At 38.9% G+C, this 18895-nt stretch overlaps 1 protein-coding gene across 3 annotated transcripts in view; it reads left to right on the top strand.

Moving 5' to 3' along the window:
* Positions 1–18895, top strand: part of LOC126360439 (choline transporter-like 1) — a 141831-nt gene that overhangs the window by 44788 nt on the left and 78148 nt on the right. For all 3 annotated transcript variants that reach the window (XM_050007711.1, XM_050007710.1, XM_050007712.1), the window contains 4 exons: positions 261–395; positions 682–801; positions 924–1090; positions 15435–15524. In XM_050007711.1, the coding sequence (XP_049863668.1) occupies positions 261–395; positions 682–801; positions 924–1090; positions 15435–15524 (512 nt within the window). The remainder of the gene's footprint in view (positions 1–260; positions 396–681; positions 802–923; positions 1091–15434; positions 15525–18895) is intronic.

The following is an 18895-nucleotide window of genomic DNA, read 5'->3' on the forward strand; positions in this document are numbered from 1 at the left end:
CCACATGCTGTAATTTAAGTTTCAGCATGTCTAAATACTTAAGTAATAGACATCTCACACCCATTTCTTTTACCCAGTAAGGTCACATATCTGTACTTCAGTTTAGCTAATGACTCTGTTCCCATTGAATTATCCATTTACTTGTTTTTTTACAAAAGGAAAAATATTTGCCTGGTTTCCCTTTGTTACATAAAGAATTGTAGAGAAATAAATGAATGTCTTTTGTTTTGATGTGTTGTATTTTGCTAATTTGGTTACAGGTTTTTGTTTTATTTGAACATGAAGGATATCAAGCATTCATTGAAAGTATGTGTTGAAAAATGCCCTGATCGCAATTTGGAAACTCAGAATGATATTAAGGATTTCTACATCAAGACTGGCTCTCTGTTGTGCAGGTAAACAGAGCATGCAATAATAAAGTTAAGTAGTTTGGAAATTTGGGTCACAGAAAAGTTAATTTTTCAAGTGTCAGCCAAACCATTCAGTTCTCTGAAGTTCTTGTTTGGATGTGCGAACTGTTAGGAAAAGAACATTAGGAACATGAAATAGTAATAAACTTGAATATAGAGGAAAACATGTTACGAGGTTTAGTTAAGTTTTTCTGTGTTGTTCATAAAATAATACCAAACAATTTGTAATGTTATAGTAACTACAATCTTTTCCTCTCTTTCTTTCTTCAAGGTATGATTTTAAATTTAATGGCTGGACTGGTCCAAATGATCCTGCTTTAGGGCAGATAGATCTTGAGAAGCATATTAACTCCCATTTAGGACCATGCCCACCTCTACCTGTGTACGCCAGGTAAGTGTTTCTTAGTAACAGAGTAAAACTCATAATTTACATTCATATTTTGTAAGCTGTTTTTAATATTGTCTTTGTAAAAGTAAGATCTGTACAAAAAATATTTCGTCATTTTTTTCCAGTGATCCTGTTTTAAATAGATGTATACCTCGCCCAGTAAAAGACATACTTGTGCAAATCATCAGCAGTCTTTATGATGTATTAAACAGCTGGGATGCAGTAGAAAAGGTGTTGGGTGATTTGTACATGACATGGAGAGAGATACTTGCACTTTCATTTCTTGCTTTTGGTAAGTGTAATATCCTACAGAATTAAATCCATAAGCAAAATTATTACAACCTATAAAACAGTAGAAAGTGTGGGATGGCATAACAACAATATGAAAAGGATAGATTGTTACTCTTCACACAGAGGAGGCATTGAGTTGCAGATACACACACATCCTCTAGGTGGTGAGGAGTAGCAGTCTATCGTTTTCATATTGTTATTACAACCTGCGATGGGTAAACATATGTGTGCTTCACAATAGTTTTTAGGGCTGCTCCCATAAAAATTTAGTAGTTTTTACTGTAACTGCTGCACAGCTTCACATAGGTGTAGGATGTCCAATGGGATGGTAAAGTATAACAGTAACAGAAATTCCTGGATAGAACAGTACGTAAAATAAAGGAAAGGCAACCACTCACATTTAGTACAGTGTGGCACATAGTCACATATAACAGAATGCAGCATTAACTAGCTTTAGAGCCATGGCTCCTCGTCTGGCAGAAAGTACACACATTTTCACAAAAAAACCTACAGATATCTAAATGGACACCACCACGGCCGTAGCAGTGTATTTGTGGTTGTGTGTCTTTGCGTATTTCCTGCCAAAGAATATTTAGATCATTCCAGCAGCTGGCAGAGAAGGCTGAGAAGACCATCCATGTGCATGGGGTTTAAATGAAGCCCACAGTTTGCAGTAGTGTCATCAGAACTGATTGTGGCCCCTCTGGTTCTGCATTGGGTAGAATGTTTGAACCAGAGACTTCAGAGTTGTGTGATAAACTAGGCTGTGACTTCATGGAGTTCTGCCATTGGGTTGAGACCTGTAGGCTCCCCCGAATGGGTTCAGGTGTGCAATGAATCAGATGCTGCTACCCAGTTAGCATTTTCATGTGGGGTACATACAAGTTTTTTTAAATTAGGTGGTTCTCCATCCAGTCCAGATAACAACAGCTCTAAGAGCTCTGGAAGCATTAGTGTAAGATCCAAAGGAATGCCTCCCTCACTTACATGTCTTAAAATCCTAGTAGTTAACTGCTGAGGCATTTTTAACAAAGTGCCAGAGTTTGACGTGCTCCTGAAAAGCAGTGAAGCTCACATAATACTAGGCACAGGAAACTGTTTAAAACCCAAAGAAAACAGCAGTGAGGCTTTTGGACAAAATTTAAGCATAGGCTAATGGAAAATGGAGTTGGTGGTATATTTGTCACAGTAGACAAGAAACTCACATCCGCTGAGATAGAAATTGATGCTGCATGTGAAATTGTCTGGGGGAAATCTCAGTATCAGTAGTGGACATAAAATTATAATTATATACTCCTAAAAACAAAGATGATGTAACTTACCAAACGAAAGCGCTGGCATGTTGATAGACACACAAACATACACACAAAATTCAAGCTTTCGCAACCAACAGTTGCTTCATCAGGAAATAGGGAAGGAGAGGGAAAGACGAAAGGATGTGAGTTTTAAGGGAGAGGGTAAGGAGTCATCCCAATCCCCTGGAGCGGTAAGGCTTTCCTTAGGGGGGAAAAAGGACAGGTACACACACACACACACACACACACACACACACACACACACACACACACACACACACACCTATCCGCACGTACACAGACACAAGCAGACATTTGTAAAGGCAAAGAGTGCCTTTGCAAATGTCTGCTTGTGTCTGTGTACTTGCGGATGGATGTGTGTGTGTGTGTGTGTGTGTGTGTGTGTGTGTGTGTGTGTGTGTGTGTGTGTGTGTGTGTGTGTGTGTGCGCGTGCGCGACTGTATACCTGTCCTTTTTTCCCCCTAAGGTAAGTCTTTCCACTCCCAGGACTGGGATGACTCCTTATCCTCTCCCTTAAAACCCACATCCTTTCGTCTTTCCCTCTCCTTCCCTCTTTTCTGATGAAGCAACCACTGGTTGCGAAAGCTTGAATTTTGTGTGTATGTTTGTGTTTGTTTGTGTGTCTATCAACATGCCAGTGCTTTCGTTTGGTAAGTTACATCATCTTTGTTTTTAGATATATTTTTCCCACATGGAATGTTTCCCTCTATTATAATTATATACTTCTATTGACACAAGGCTCACCTCCTGATGTAACTGAAAACCTTAGAGAAAACCTCAGTTTGCTTGTACTTAATTTCCCTAATCATCCTTTGATCAGTGGAGGAAACTAATCGCCCAACAATCAGTTGATAAAATTACAGTTTTGTTAGTAGTAGGTGTGACAAGACATCCTGTGAAACTTTTCTAAATACCTTCTCTGAAGACTGCTTAGAAAAGGTGATGGAAATATTTAGGTCTAATGGTAACAAATAGACCTGACCTCTTTGAGGATGTACATATAAAAACTGTTATCAGTGACCAAGGTGAGAATGATTACCAAAGTACAAAGGGCAACTAAAGCAATTAGAGAGACTTGTATGTTCATAAAACTAGATAAAAAAACCAGTAGTGCCATATGTCATTGAGGGAATAGAAACTTTTTGAACAGGACAGGAACACGTAGAGGACTGTGGCTCAAGTTTAAAAGAATATTTAACCATCCACTAGATAGATATGTACCCAGTAGAACAGTTCGTGATCAATGAGCCCTCCATGGTATATGGTCAATGTAAAGAAAAAGACTCTACAAAGAAAACATAGGGCTATGCATAGAGAGATGCTGAATAAAATAGGTGTAACTGCTTAGGAAGCAATACACAAAGCAAAAGAATAAATTCTTAACTCTGTTTTCAGGTGTTCCTTTAGAAAGGAAAACTCAGCAGTACTACCCCACGTTAATTCTCCTTCCACTGAAAATATGAGTGAAATAGATGTTAATGTTAGTGGTGTTGAGAAACAGTTTATTTCACTACAATTTAACAAAGCTCCAGGGCCTGGCAAAATCCCTTTCAGATACTGTATCAGATTTGCAGGTGAGTTAGCCACACTTTTAACTACAATCTATCATAGATACCTCAAGCAGTAAATGGTGCCCAATAGTTGCAAGAGAGCACAGGTCACACCTGTCTAAAAGAAGAGTAGCAGAAGAGACCCACAGAACATTTTCCAATATTCTTGACATCAGTTTGTTATTGAACGTTAGAACATATTCTGAGCATGAGCATAATGAGGTATCTCAAACAGAACAACTTCCTCCATGGCAACGAGCAAGGATTCTGAAAACATAGATCATGTGACATACAAAACACACTTTACTCATATGAATACTGAAAGCCTCATATAAAAGCAATCTGGTAGATGTAGTATTTCTTGATTTCCAAAAATATTTTACTCAGTACCACATCTACACTTATGATAATAAGTGATACACCTATTATCATACACTTATGATAATAAGTTTGACTGTATGGGGTATCAAGTGAAATTTGTGACTGGACTGAGGATTTTTTGGTAGGGAGAATGCAGGAAGTTACCTTGGATGGCGAGTCATTTATGTGTAGAGGTAACTTTGGGTGTGCTGTAGGGTAATGTGTTAGGACTCTTTCTTTTCATGTTGCGTATTAATGACCTTGCAAACAATATTAATGGTAATCTCAGACTTTTCACAGATGATGCAGGTACCTATAATGAAGTACTGTCTGGATAAAACCCTGCATATTTTTAGTCAGATCTTGATAATATTTCAAAGTGCACAAAGATGAACATCTTGTTTCAAATGTCTGGATATGTAAAACTGTGTTCTTCACAAAAAAAAGTAGTATCCTATGGCTACAATGTCAGTGAGCCACAGGTGATGTAGGTTAACTAATACGATTATCTGGGTGTAACTCTTTGAATGGATATTAAATGGAGTGCTCACATTGGCTTAGTCATGGGTAAAGCAGGTGGCAGACTTTGGTTATTTGGTAGAAAACTGGGGAAATGCAATCAATCAACAAAGGAAATTGCTTAAAGATAACTTGTGTGACCCATCCTAGAATATTGCTCAAGCATGTGGAACCATTGTCAAACATAACAAACAGAGGATACTGAATGTATACAGAGAAGGGAAGCACAAATGGTCACAGGTTTGTGTGAACCGTGGGAGAGTGTTACGGAGAGACAGTGAAGAAACTGAACGGGCAGACTTTTGAAGATAGACATAAACTGTCCCGAGAAAGCATACCAAGTTTCAAGAACAGTTTTTAATGGCAACTTTAGGAACGTACTTTGTAATGTTCCCGTAGGGATTGTGAGGACAAGATTAGATTGATTACACCACACAAAGAGGCATTTAAACATTCATTTTTCTCATGCTGTATATGTTAATGGAACAGGAAGAAACCTTAATAGCTGGTACAAAGGTACGTACCCTATGCCATGCACTTCACATTGATTTGCAGAGTATAGAAGTAAAAGCAGATGGGAGGATCTAGTAGAAATGCAGTGTCATAATATTTCATATTAATAAACCCAAGAGAATTTTTCCTCTGGAACTGGAATTCATTACCAGTGTGTACAACACAGGATGTTAGTCAGACATTTCTATATTAGTACATCTCATCTAGGAAGATACTGCAGCATCTGTAGCCACAATGAGTGTGTGGATGTCAAAACCATTTCACAGACAAAAATTGTGACAGTCGGTCAAAGAAATTTTTACAGTAACATTGTGCTACTGGTTGGTGCTCAGGAACTGGTCCCAAAAAATCAAGCATTTTATGCTGGCCTTAAAAACCAGCTGTGTGGCAAGAAACTATGTGAAGTATGTCTGTAAACAGCAGCAGTCTTCTTGATTACAGTCTTCTAGAGATGACACAGCTCATTACAATTGGGTGCAGGGGTATGACAGGGACAGAGAAGATCAGCCATGATGTAATCATAAAAATATCTCACCAAGAGGCAGCATCCGAATGAAGTTACTTCATCTCAGTTGTTAGCAACATTGGTAAAATTTTTGCTAAGATCCCTCTGAGGGCCAAATGTTTGATTAAAATTCAGTTAATGGATCCAGTACTATTTATAACCTCGTCTGTAAGTTCTCCAATCATGATTTATCTATCCTGTGTCACCAGGGTCTTTTGTTATCAATAACAACCTCAGTTTTGGATGTTGAGAGCCTACTTGAACATGCTTCACTCTTCATTGATGAATGGCCATCTCTGAAGCTGTTCTACAACTCCTTAATATGTGTGGTCCCCTATGCTTCATCGCCAAACACTTGTTGAATCTTGCAGATTGTTTGAGCTTGAGAATCACTAAGGTTAAAACAAAATTTGATGCAATAAACTTGCTCCACTTTTTATCTCATTTTGCCCACAACAGAAAATCCAATGACTACTACCACTTACATGTGTTTACTTGGCAAATGCTCGTCAGCACTGTCGTGAAAAAAGAAACAGGCATGTGCATAGATATGTTTTGAGCAGTCCTTCTATTATTATTATTATTATTCCATTTTGGTGTAAGGCTGTCAATTTGATACCAGTTTAACAGCTTGCATGTCAGTTTTATTGGTTTTCTGTCTGGTCTCGTGAAACCAAGCATGTGGTACTACTGCATAGTGACTTAGATGTCAAGCATCCACAGCTAATGGACAATGTCTAGTGTTGCTGCCTTTGCCTCATGAGGTCCTGGATTCAATCCGTGATCAGGTCAGAGATCTACTCTGCCCAGTCACTGACTGTTTGTGTTGTCCTAACCATTTCATCATCATTCAGGAAAGTGGAGAGGCTGGACAGTGAAATGATTGGGAATTTGTATGGGCACTGATAACTGTGCAATTGAGTGCCACACAAACCAAATATCATCATCATCATCATCATCATCATCATCACAATGTGTCAAGCATAATCCAAAAGTGCAGTTGAGCCATTCTGCTTCATCCATCTCCTTAATAGCTTGTGTGTCTGTTTTTGGAATGAAATACATCACTGGTTCCATATATCATGTACCCAACTGTTTTCTGGTCTTTTTTTGGAGCTATATCACACTAGATGTCTATGCACAGGACATGTAATTTGCAAAAATAACGGGCCACTGAATTGCATATGTGGTGGTGGTGCCTGATACTGACCCACATGGGTTCCATAGGATTTATGTCAGGTGAATTTCACCACCAAGACATCAGCATGAGTTTACTATAATGCTCCTCAAACCTCTGTAGCGTGGTTCTGTCTCCGAGACATGGACAGTTATACTGCTGAAAGATGACATCACTGTTGGGGAAGACATCAGACATGAAGGGGTGCAGATAGTTTGCAGCTGTAAGCATGTCTTCAATTACTACCACAGATTCAATGCAAGCAGAGGAGGAAGTCTCCCATAGCATAATACTGCTCCCACCAGCTTTCGTCCATGGCACGCTGCATGTTTCGAGTCGTCATTCACCTTGATGAGAGTGTGTGGAGACAATCAGCGACCTAGTGTAGCAAAAATGTGATTCATCCAGAGAACTGACACATTTCCATGGATTGACGGTCAAATCCTGATGGTCCTGTGTCCACTACAATTGTAATTGACAATGTCATTGAGTCAACTTGTGAACACGTAGTGATGGTTTACAGTGGAACTGCATGATCAGCAATGTATGATGAACGGTGTGCTCCAAAATACTTGTGCCTGCACCAGCATTTGCTCTTTCGGCAGAGGTGCCACAGATCACCATCTATACTAATTTACAGAGCAAACAAGCTTCTGAACCACACATTCTGTGAAGAGTCATGGGCATCCAACATTTAGTGCCTATTGGTAGTTCCACCATCATTCTACTTCTTCTGTAGATGCTCATGATAGTAGCATTTGAACATTCCTCCAGCTTTGCCTTTTCTGAGATACTTGTTCACAGGCTCTGCTTAATAATAATTTGCCCTTTGCAAAAGACATTTATCTCAATGGATTTTCTCATTTGAAGCCCATATCTTCACTAGGATGATCCCCCACCTGTGTCTGCCCAGCTTACATACTTTTGTTACTGCTTCATGTGCCCACAATACCACCAAGCGGCATAGGGCATCATAGTAAGTAGTGGTCATAATGGTTTGTCTTATCTGTGTACTCTGTCATATTGATTTTTATTTGACTCTTTTTCCCTTGCTGATACATTGGAGTTTATTATAAATAATATGTACTAATTCACTGTTCCACATTTATTTGTTTGTTTGCAGGACTTATACACGTACCAGACTTGACAAAGTCTGGTGTGGTTGCCGATGTATAGTCCAGGCTTCTGATGGCCATGAACATAACAGTGTAATGAACTGTCTCTTCTCTGTCAGTCATTTGACTTCCCTTCTGTTTTTATGTCCCCCTTATTTATGCAGTGCTTGAAAAACTAGTCCACTGACAGTCTTAAAAATTAACTTATAAAAGTGATATAGCAAACATGTTGACATTTTATCAGTATTTTAGAATATTTTGAATTGTAATTTATAAATTATGATTAAGCTGGACATTTAACTAAGTGAAGAAGACATTGAAAATCACAAATATGCATTGTCAAGCCAAATTTCCCTAGGTACAACAAAGTAAAGTATTATCTGCGATTCTTTTCATCAGAATATAATTTCTGTTCAGAAACAGTTACTGACTTCAATTTTTAATAAGTGTCATTTGAGTGAACACAATATTCCTATCAGAACATGTTCTAGGCTGTTTGTGGTTGGATGTTTTAACTATAAAGACAAATGGGCTTGAAAAGGCTGTTCTGGAAGTCAATTCAATTAAACAGAGTGACATTGTACCAGTTACAATCATGTGTGTAGGTTTGTGATGATGTAACGTTCCCCAGATAATATTACCTGTTGGGACATTTGGCTAGAAGAGAGAGATAAAATATATGATTATTGAAAGTAACCAATGGTTGACAATACAGGCAGATTATAATTTAAAACATATGATTAGGTTTATGTAGGTTGTCACAAAACATTACAGTCAAAATGATACAGTTAACAGAGGATTCTAAACTGAGGGATAAGAAACCAGGCATCAGACTGAGACTGCAAAGTTGAGGGACCTGTCTACCTAGAAGAATTTGAGGTATATCTCGTGCCACGAAGGGCCTACAAAGACCCATACAAGTGGCCTGTTCTTTTACCCCGATTGGCATAAGGTGATATCACCACAGACCCCACCCACTACCAATGTCTTGCACACTGTAGAAAAGTCAACCATCCATTTGTGAAGTGTCCACTGTGAAGTTTACTATCCATATTGAATAATGTTATCATTATGGGAACAAACAATGGAAAATCCAGTATATATAATGACAATATTATGAAAACGATAGAGTGCTACCCACCATATAGCAGATATGTTGAGTCGCAGACAGGCACAACATAAAGACTGCTGCTGTATTGGACGACACGCAACAAAGGTAGTGGTGGGAGGGTGTAAGGAATAGCTCTTGCATCTAGGCCTATAGCAGGGCTATGAGTCATAAGGCAAGGGGTGGGAGCAGGGGTGGAGTAGCAATGGATCCTCATCCGTCCCTATGTAGCTCATATGGTCGTAGGATGTTGTGTAGGTTCAGCGGGTGGTGGAATACCACTGTGGGAGGGGTGGGAAGGTTAGTGAATAGGACATTTCTCATTTCAGGGCATGATGAAAGGTCGTCAAAAGCCTGTTGGGGAATGTAATTCAGTTGCTCCACTCCTGGGTGGTACTTATTCATGAGAGGAATGCTCCTCTGTGGCTGGACGGTGGGACTTAGGGAGATGGTGATGACTGGAATGACAAGGCCCGGGAGATCTATTTTTGTACAAGATTGGGAGGGTAATTTCAGTCTGTGAAGGCCTTCGGTGTATTTTGAGAGGCACTGCTCCTCACTCCAGATGTGACTGCCACAGGTAGCTAAGCTGGTATGGAAGGGACTTCTTACTATGGAATAGTTGGCAGCTGTTGAAGTGGGAGTACTGCTGGGGATTGGTAGGTCTGATATGGACAGAGATACTGGTGTAGCCATTTTTGAGGTGGAGGTCAACAATGAGGAAGGTGGCTTGTTGGGTTGAGTAGGACCAGGTGAAGTGAAAGGGGGAGAAAGTGTTGAGGTTTTGGAGGAATATGGATAGGTTGTCCTCACCCTCGATCCAGATCATGAAGATGTTATCAGTGAATGTGCACCAGGTGAGAGGTTAGCAGTACTGGGCAGTTAGGAAGTATTCATCTATATGGTCGTTGAATGGGTAGGCATATGATTTTTCATGTGAGTGCCCATTGCTGTACCTCGACTTTGTTTGTAGGTGGTGCTTTGAAAGGAAAAGTAATTGTGGGTTAGGATATAGTTGGTGGTGGTGGCTGGGAAGGAGTTTGTAGGTTTGGAATCCATTGGGCACTGGGAAATGTAGCATTCAATAGTGGCAAAGCCATGGGCATTAGGGATGTTATTGTAAATCTACGTTGCATCAATAGTGATGAGTAAGGCACTGTGTGGTAAAGAAAGAGGAACTATGGAGAGTTAGTGGAGGAAATAGTTGCTTTCTGTCATATGTGAGGGTAGGTTGTGGGTAATAGGCTAAAGGTGTTGATCTCTGAGAGCAGAGATTCTCTCAGTCGGGGCGCAGTAATGACCACCATGGGGCATTCTCTGTGGCTGGGTTTATGAACTTTAAGAAGCATGTAGAACGTAGGAGTGCAGGGAGTGGTAGGGGTGATGAGAGTGGTAGTGTCTGGGCAGAGAGTCTGGAATGGCCCTAAGGCTTTGAAGAGAGACTGGAGATCATGCTGGATATCCTGGAATGGGGTCACTGTGGCAGGGTTTATAGGTGGATGAATCTGACAACTGGCAGAGTCCTTTTGCCAGGTAATCCTTGTGATTCAAAACAACATTGATGGTGCGATTGTCAGCAGGTAGAATTATAAGGTCAGTATTAGTTTTTTAGGTGGTGGATTGAGAATCTTTTTACAGATGTAAGGTTAGCTTTCATGTTGAGAGATTTGGGGAGTCATCTTGAAGCAAGGCTCAGGATCAAGAAATTCTGAAAAGTTGACAGGTGGTGGTTTGGGGGAAGTGGGGGTGGGTTGCTGTTGGATGGAAGAGTGAATTGAGATGGGCAGGGTTGAACATTGGTCTTCAATTGCGTCTGGTAGGGTTGGTTGCGAAAATATGTTTCTACTGTAGGGACTGGGAGAAGGAGAGAATGTCTTCACAAGTACAGCATGATTGAATTTAGGAGTGGGACAAAAGTTAAGACCTTTGAAAAAGACTGATTCTTCTGTGGTACTAAGGTTCATGAGTGTTCTTCAGGTATGTTTAGCTTCTGGTTTCTGTATGGTGGTGGTGAGAGAGTTTTTGAGGTTGGGATGAATGTAATATGTCTGCAGAACAGGGTTTGTGTGCTATGGAAGGATGTGGGGCAGGTTTGGAGACTGCTGTTGTGCTGGAGGATCATGGTAGTCCAAGGCAGGAATAGGAAGTGAACAGATTGGAGGTGACATTGTGCATGCTGCTTTAGTTCCTGGAGGGCAATAGTTTCAATGTGTGAGATGGGATTACATCTTTCCACCACCATCTATTCCACTCTAGTCACAGGCATCAACTTATATTATCAAAGGCAGGGCTACCTGTGAAACTAGTCATGTGATCTACAGTCTAAGCTGGAACCACTGTGCTGTGTTCTATGTGGGCATGACAACCTACAGGCTGTCTGTCCACATGAATGGTCACTGAAAAACTGTGACCAAGAAACTGCTGGACCACCCAATTGCTGAGCACACTGCCCAACACAACATTCTTCATTTCAATGACTACTTCACAGCCTGTACCACTGGATCCTTCCTACAAACACCAGCTTTTCTGAAACCTGCAGGTGGTATCTATCCCTGCAATATATCTCACATTCCCATAATCCTCCTGGACCCAACCTTTGTTAGTCACTGTCCTTCACCCACCTATCCATTTCCCTGTTCCCACTTTATCGCAGCACAGACCTATATTCCAGCAACACATCCACAGTTCTTTACTTCTCTCCTGTTCTGCCCTCCCTTCCCCTTTGTCCTGCCCTGCCTGCAGCTAATGGTCTAGTGGCTTGCATTGCTGTCTCTGGATCACGGGGTCCCGGTTTTGATTCCCGGCCGGGTTGGGGATTTTCTCTGCCGGGGACTGGGTGTTTGTGTTGTCATCATCATCATCATCATGCCCATCCCCATACCCCTGCCCTGCATCTAACCTCCCGAATGCACCAGCTGCCCTGCCCTCTTCTCACCTCATCCCTGTATGGCTATCCCATTCTTCTCACCCTGGCCTCGTCCTTACCCCCACCACCCAGATTGCTTCTTCCATCATGTGATGTTGCTCACAGCTGACAATCTGGTCTCACTAACCAGAGACAGTGGTCATGTATGTGTGAGTTGTGTTTGCAAGAATGTGTGTATCTGTGTTGCCTAATTTACAAGGCCTTTTGGCCAAAAGTTTACTTGTTTAGCAGTTTTTTTGTTGTGCCTGTCTGTTACTCATCATCTCTGCTGTACAGTGAGTTGCAATCTATCCTTTTCATAATGTTGACATTCCAGAAACATACAAACATGCATTTAATGTATAGTGCAGAAGGATGTAGTGCTTTCAAGACCAAATAAATGTGTAGAGGAGAGTCATGGACATCCTAATTGAAAGAAATTTGTCCCTGTAGAGAGAAGCTTAAAAGACTTTGCAATTTTAGTCAGAGAGACCTTAGCTTAGATCTTAACAAAGAAGTTTGGCAGTATCTTAGCTGCATCTAGCAGTCTAAGGAGCTGCAGTCATGGACTGTGTGGTTGGTCCCGGCGGAGGTTAGAGTCCTCCCTCGGGCATGGATGTATGTGTTTGTCCTTAGGATAATTTAGGTTCAGTAGTGTGTAAGCTTAGGGACTGATGACCTTAGTAGTTAAGTCCCATAAGATTTCACACACATTTGAACATTTTTTATCCTAGGTGCCTGTCTCATGGACTGTGTAAAGGACAGCAGGAGATTTTGAACAGGTGCTGCTACTGTGATGCGCACATTAAGATTGTTGGTTGTCGCATTAGTCTTTGCTGTATGGTTTTGGGTTGTTTGTTACAAAATACCATATATTGATTTCCAACCATTAGTTCCTTGTCTCAGAGTACTCAGTATAGAATCCTGTAAGGCTGTGTAATTTTTGTCTTAAATGTTTGGTTTTCATCCAAAATTTTTGAGACATGATAGATAATTAGAGCGGTAGAACAAGGCTTTATTTATTACTACTACATTCACAAAAATGGAGTTGCTTCAGTTACACTTATTTTCTTTAAAATAATTCTTTAAACTTTTACATCTGCAGAAATATTAACACCGTAAGAAGAAGAAGAAGAAAAGAAGAAGAAGAAGAAGAAGAAGAAGAATAAAAACTACTACTACTACTACTACTACTACTAGAACTCTTTAATACTGAAATTACAGATTAGAGGAAGTGTCAAACATCTGTAGCTGACACACGCAAGCAGAGCAATTGGAATAATGTATAAAATTTTCACTTGGATTAAGCCTGAACACTGCATTCCTTTGAAGATAATGTACATTTTTGCATCACTGACTGAGAAATTTATGTTAAAGCTTTTAAGGTACTGATAGCATCTCAGTCTTGATTCTTCCAAGCCATTATATTGATATACTCCCAGGAACTGTTTGCAACTATGGTACACTTTCAAATTCATTACTTTAAGATCAGCAACCCCACACTTATCATCATACATTTATGTGATGTGACTGTTCCTAGATGTTGCTATGGTCGGTGGAAGCATTCTCCATTATACTGGTATTTGAAAGACAATACTGAGTGGTGCCTTGTTTATGTTTATGTTTACATACATTGGTGGTGTCCTTGGCACTGAGGGCAAGCAGTTGTGCCACCGACAGCTGTGACATGGTGGTATGACCTTAGTGTACGAGGATACCATTAGTGTATCCAAACCTGAATGCAAACAAGGCACCACTTTTTTGTGATAGATAGAAATGCAACATGTTGGTTACTTATATGAGATTCAAATTTATGTTTGAACCTGCAGGTACGTTTCTTCCAGCCACACTAAGCAGTCTTACATAAAACTCATCTCAGATCCATTTCACAGCTGATTGTGTGTGTGAGAATGTGTATAATTTACAAGAGAAAGAGCTAATGCATGAAAGCTAGTGTGACTGCTGTTTTCTGTTGTGTGATTCTGTGCTCAATATATTGATCTGCTATAAGTGAGTGGTTGCCTTTCCCTTATTTTATGGCACTGCTCCATCCAGGAATTGCCATTATTGTTAAAAAGTATTTAATGTTTATCTTTAACAGAATTTATTTACAAAAAAAATTGACTTTTAATGTGACTATTTGAAAATCTTAGTAGATTAAAAAACAAATTAATATTAATTGTCATTTACTTTTTGATTAAAAACGAATGATTTGAATGTGATAGAACAACAAAGATATATAAATCATGCAAAATTTCACATTTAAAAGATATAAATAAGCAAGCTAACAGCACACTACCTGAAAATTACTTTGGACAGACAGATACTGTATTGTGAAAATGAATGAACAGATGGATAACCACATCTCAAAACCTTGAACTGAACATACTGATTTCCCTGAAAGTATACAGTACCATAGAACATTTAACATCTTTTACAATGCCAAAATGCCTATGTTCTTATGTGATGAGAACTTGCTTTGTAGTTGAATCCTGATGACACAACAGATGGAGTAACATATGAAGCCTCTTCTGCTTAAAGCCATTAGCTTTAATAAATGTAGAAGCATTCTGTTAAAATATGTGAAGCAGTTATTAAAGATACATCTTGGATTATATGCTTTTTTGCATATGATTAAGTTTAATGGCAAATTCGGTTATGTTAAGTATTTAACAGAGTGACACCAATAAAGATCAGAACTAGTTCTGATAGGCTGATATTTGGTTACATCTTGTTCTCTGTAGATGATTCAGAATAATTCATTCCATTGGCTGTTGGACGTGTCTCTGTAGAAAAGTTAATCATCTATAATGACGTGAAAAAAGGTTATTCTTCTATATTAATATGAAGGGAAAGTAGAGAAACTGAAAATAATGAAAACAGAAATTACTAAAATCTTAAGATTTGCAGTCATCTTTCTGTTGTTACTCATAATGCTTTCATTCAGTAAGTACACGTTTTCTGCCTACTTTAACTGCAGCTTTCATTATAAGAACGCTAATTTTGCTTAGGAATTTTAGTTTGTATCACACAAGATTGCTTATTTTATATTACTAGGCACCAAAAATTTGTTATTTAAATTGAAGAGGAGTGAAACAGCCTTAGTGTTAAATATATGTCCTTCCCAGACTATGTATGAAAATGCCAATAAACATGTGAAGATCGTAATATGGTCATACAATAAACTGCATCAGCAATGTTTGCCAGCTTGTTTTCATATACTACTGTTCTCTTGTGCTATCCAGTGTTCTTATTGTTTGCTTTGTTGACTTTACAGTTCTGTCACTGATAATGGTGTCTTTCCTCCATCTGCTTGCATCAATCGTTGCCTGGATATTCATGATCTTTGTTAGTATTGCTTCAGTTGGTAAGTACTATCATTACTATGGCAATGTAGGTATCTCTAATGACCTTAGAACATATGTTATTTGGTGTCTGGACGTTCACATTGTCTATAGGTGTTCATATCCAATATGACTGTTTCAGAAGAATGATATTTGTTATCTGCACACTAGCATAGACTCAGGAAAAACATATAGAGATACAAAGAATTCTGTAATATTGATTTCATTTCTTTATATGGTTGACACAATTTTCTACCTCAGTTTCTTTAAAGAGACTGTGGCTACTGACTTTGATATACAACCTTAATTATAGTTGACAGAGTAATTTACAGAGGTAATTTATAATAGCGGGATTTCAGTGAAGATGTGTATCTGGACTTGATCCACATCCCTCCAGATTCTACTGTATCATGTTATTTGCATACTCATAGATCAGAACTTTGATTATCCAACAATTCATCATTATAAGTTCAGTTTCATAAGTGGTGAGCATGTCAGTACGTCCTGGAAAACAATACTAAGTGCTTTCTCTGAAAACTGCTTGAAACAGGTAGTTTTTATGCCCACTCAAAATAGAAATATATAAGTGGTGATCAAAAAGTTTCCATTTGGAGGTTGAAAGTCCAGAATTGGGATGACAATCATACACTATGAGCACTGAGGCAGTAATCCTGCCGATGCACTATTTTGAAGATGTCCATTTGGTAAAACATTGTGTCTTGCTGTGTGAAGAAATCCATAGGTGTCTGCTGCATGTCCTCATCTATCAGGAATCGCTGACCCTTCAAGGCCTTTTTTAAGGGCCTGAAAGTGTGATAATCACATTGGGAGAATCAGGACTCTATGGTGGTTGCTCAAACATCTGCCACTCTAGTTGGCGTAACTTCTGCATTGTGACATTTGCAGTTTGAGAATGGGCATTATCATGAAGCAGGAGCACGCTCTGTCATGCACCATTCCACAATGGTGGTTTTCGAAAGACATGCTGAACAGGCCAGTTGATAAAATTTTTATATATTGATGTTTTTCCCACAAACTGTATTGGCAATATCAAAATGGCAGTATTAAGTGACGATATTTTTATTTTGTATTATAGTTTTTTCACAATTTTTGGTACATATTTTAAGCTGTTATCGTTAAATTGTAGCAGAAAATAGTTTTACTTACTGTGCGAAGGAGTCTTTCTAGTTTTTGAGCTTCCAACACATCCAATCTTTCTCTTTGTCTATGTGAAGAAAGTGTGTTGTTGTTCATGGTTGTTGCGGTCTTCAGCCCGAAGACTGGTTCGATGCAGCTTCTAATGGTACTTGAATTATGTAACCATTACGGCCCTCACCTCAGTCTCTCGATACCAGCAATATTCTACTGTGTTTTTGTAAAATAGTTAACATATTTCTGTGACGACATTCAGATTTGATTTAATTAATGTAGAGGTACTTTGATACATCGATATGTTTATATTGCAATGATATTCTTATGTGTATTCGTCCTTTCGTCACTATGATCTCTGACGTACTTGTAACTCTGAATTTTTGGGTGTGTAAGTGGTTATTGGAAAGTCAAGTCTTGGTTGTCATGTTGAAAAGGTGCAAATTGTAGTCAGTTTATGAAATGTGAACTTTAACAGTGAGGTAGATATTTTCGAGTATGTTTTATATTGTGGAGTGGTAGTGCAACAAAAGTAATAAAAAAGAAGTGTAACTTAAATTCAGAGTGCTGATTACTTTTTTTACATCACCTTTGTTCTAACTTGCAAAAGTTTAGTCTTCAAGAATGGTTTATGAAACAGATATATAAAACTTTTGAATATCGCAGAGTAACACCTAGGCCTCTTTGCATCCAAGCTTCGAATCAACACCACCTAGATTTTCGATGATTGAACCATGAGTTCACAACGAGACCAGCTTGGGAAACATGAAAAGATGAATGCCTAGTTTATCCATTACATCATGAAATGACTTTATTAACTGTGCTCTAATAATACCTGCCACATAATATAACTTTGCTGTTGCCCGAAAATGCAATATTTGGCAGCGTAAGCTACACTACAATCATAATTAATTTTTGACCTTTGTTGCGGTAGGGTTGTTAGAAGCTCTCCATGCTACCCTATCCTGTGCAAGCCTCTTCATCTCTGAGTAACTATTGCAACCTACATCCATCTAAATGTGCTTATTATATTCATCTATTGGTCTCCCTCTACGATTTTTACCCTCCACACATCCCTCCAATACTAGTTTGGTGATCCCTTGATGCCTCAGAACATGTCCTATCAATAGATCCCTTCCTCTAGTCAAGTTGTGCCACAAATTCCTCTTCTCCCCATTTCTATTCAGTACCTCCTCATTAGTTATGATCTACCCATCTAATCTTCAGCATTCTTCTGTAGCACCACATTTAAAGAGCTTCTGTTATCTTTTTTGTCTGAATTACTTATCATCCGTGTTTCACTTCCACACATTGCTAAAATCCATACAATACTTAAAGAAAAGACTTCCTGACACTTGAATCTATACTCAATGTTAACAAATTTCTCCTCTTCAGAAATGCTTCCCTTGCTGTTGCCAGTTTACAATTTATATCCTCTCTACTTTGACCATCATCAGTTATTTTGCTGCCCAAATAGCAAAACTCCTTTACTACTTTAAGTGTCTCATTTCCTAATCTAATTGTCTTAGCATCATCAGATTTAATTCAACTACATTCCATTATCCTCATGTTGCTTTTGTTGGTGTTCATCTTGTAACCTCCTTTCAAGATACTGTCCATTTTGTTCACTGCTCTTCCAGGTCCTTTGCTGTCGCTGAAAGAATTACAATGTCATCAGCAAACCTCAAAGTTTTTATCTCTTCTCTATGGATTTTAAATCGTACTCAAAAATTTTCTTTAGTTTCCTTTACTGCTTGATCGAAATACAGATTGAATAACATCAGGGATAGGTTACAAGCCTGTCTCGCTCCCTTCTCAACCACTGCTGCCCTTTCGTGACCCTCGACCCTTATAAGTGCCATCTGGTTGCTGTACAAATTGTAATTGGCCTTTCGCTCCCTATATTTTACCTCTGCTACCTTCACAATTTGAAACAGAATATTCCAGTCAACATTGTCAAAAGCTTTCTCCAAATCTACAAGTGGTATAAAAGTAGGTTTGCCTTTCCTTAACCTGTCTTGTAAGATAAGTTGCACGGGCATTTTTGCATCACATGTTCCTAGATTTCTTTGGAATCCAAACTGGTCTTCACTGAGGTTGGCTTCTACCAGTTTTTCCATTCGTCTGTAGAGAATTCGTGTTAGTATTTAGCAAGCGTCACTTATTAAACTGGTAGTTTGGTAATTTTCACACCTGTCAGCACCTCCTTTCTTTGGAATTTGAAATTATTTTATTCTTCTTGAAG

The sequence above is a fragment of the Schistocerca gregaria genome, chromosome 1 (assembly GCF_023897955.1).
Source record: "Schistocerca gregaria isolate iqSchGreg1 chromosome 1, iqSchGreg1.2, whole genome shotgun sequence".
Lineage (NCBI taxonomy): Eukaryota > Metazoa > Arthropoda > Insecta > Orthoptera > Acrididae > Schistocerca > Schistocerca gregaria.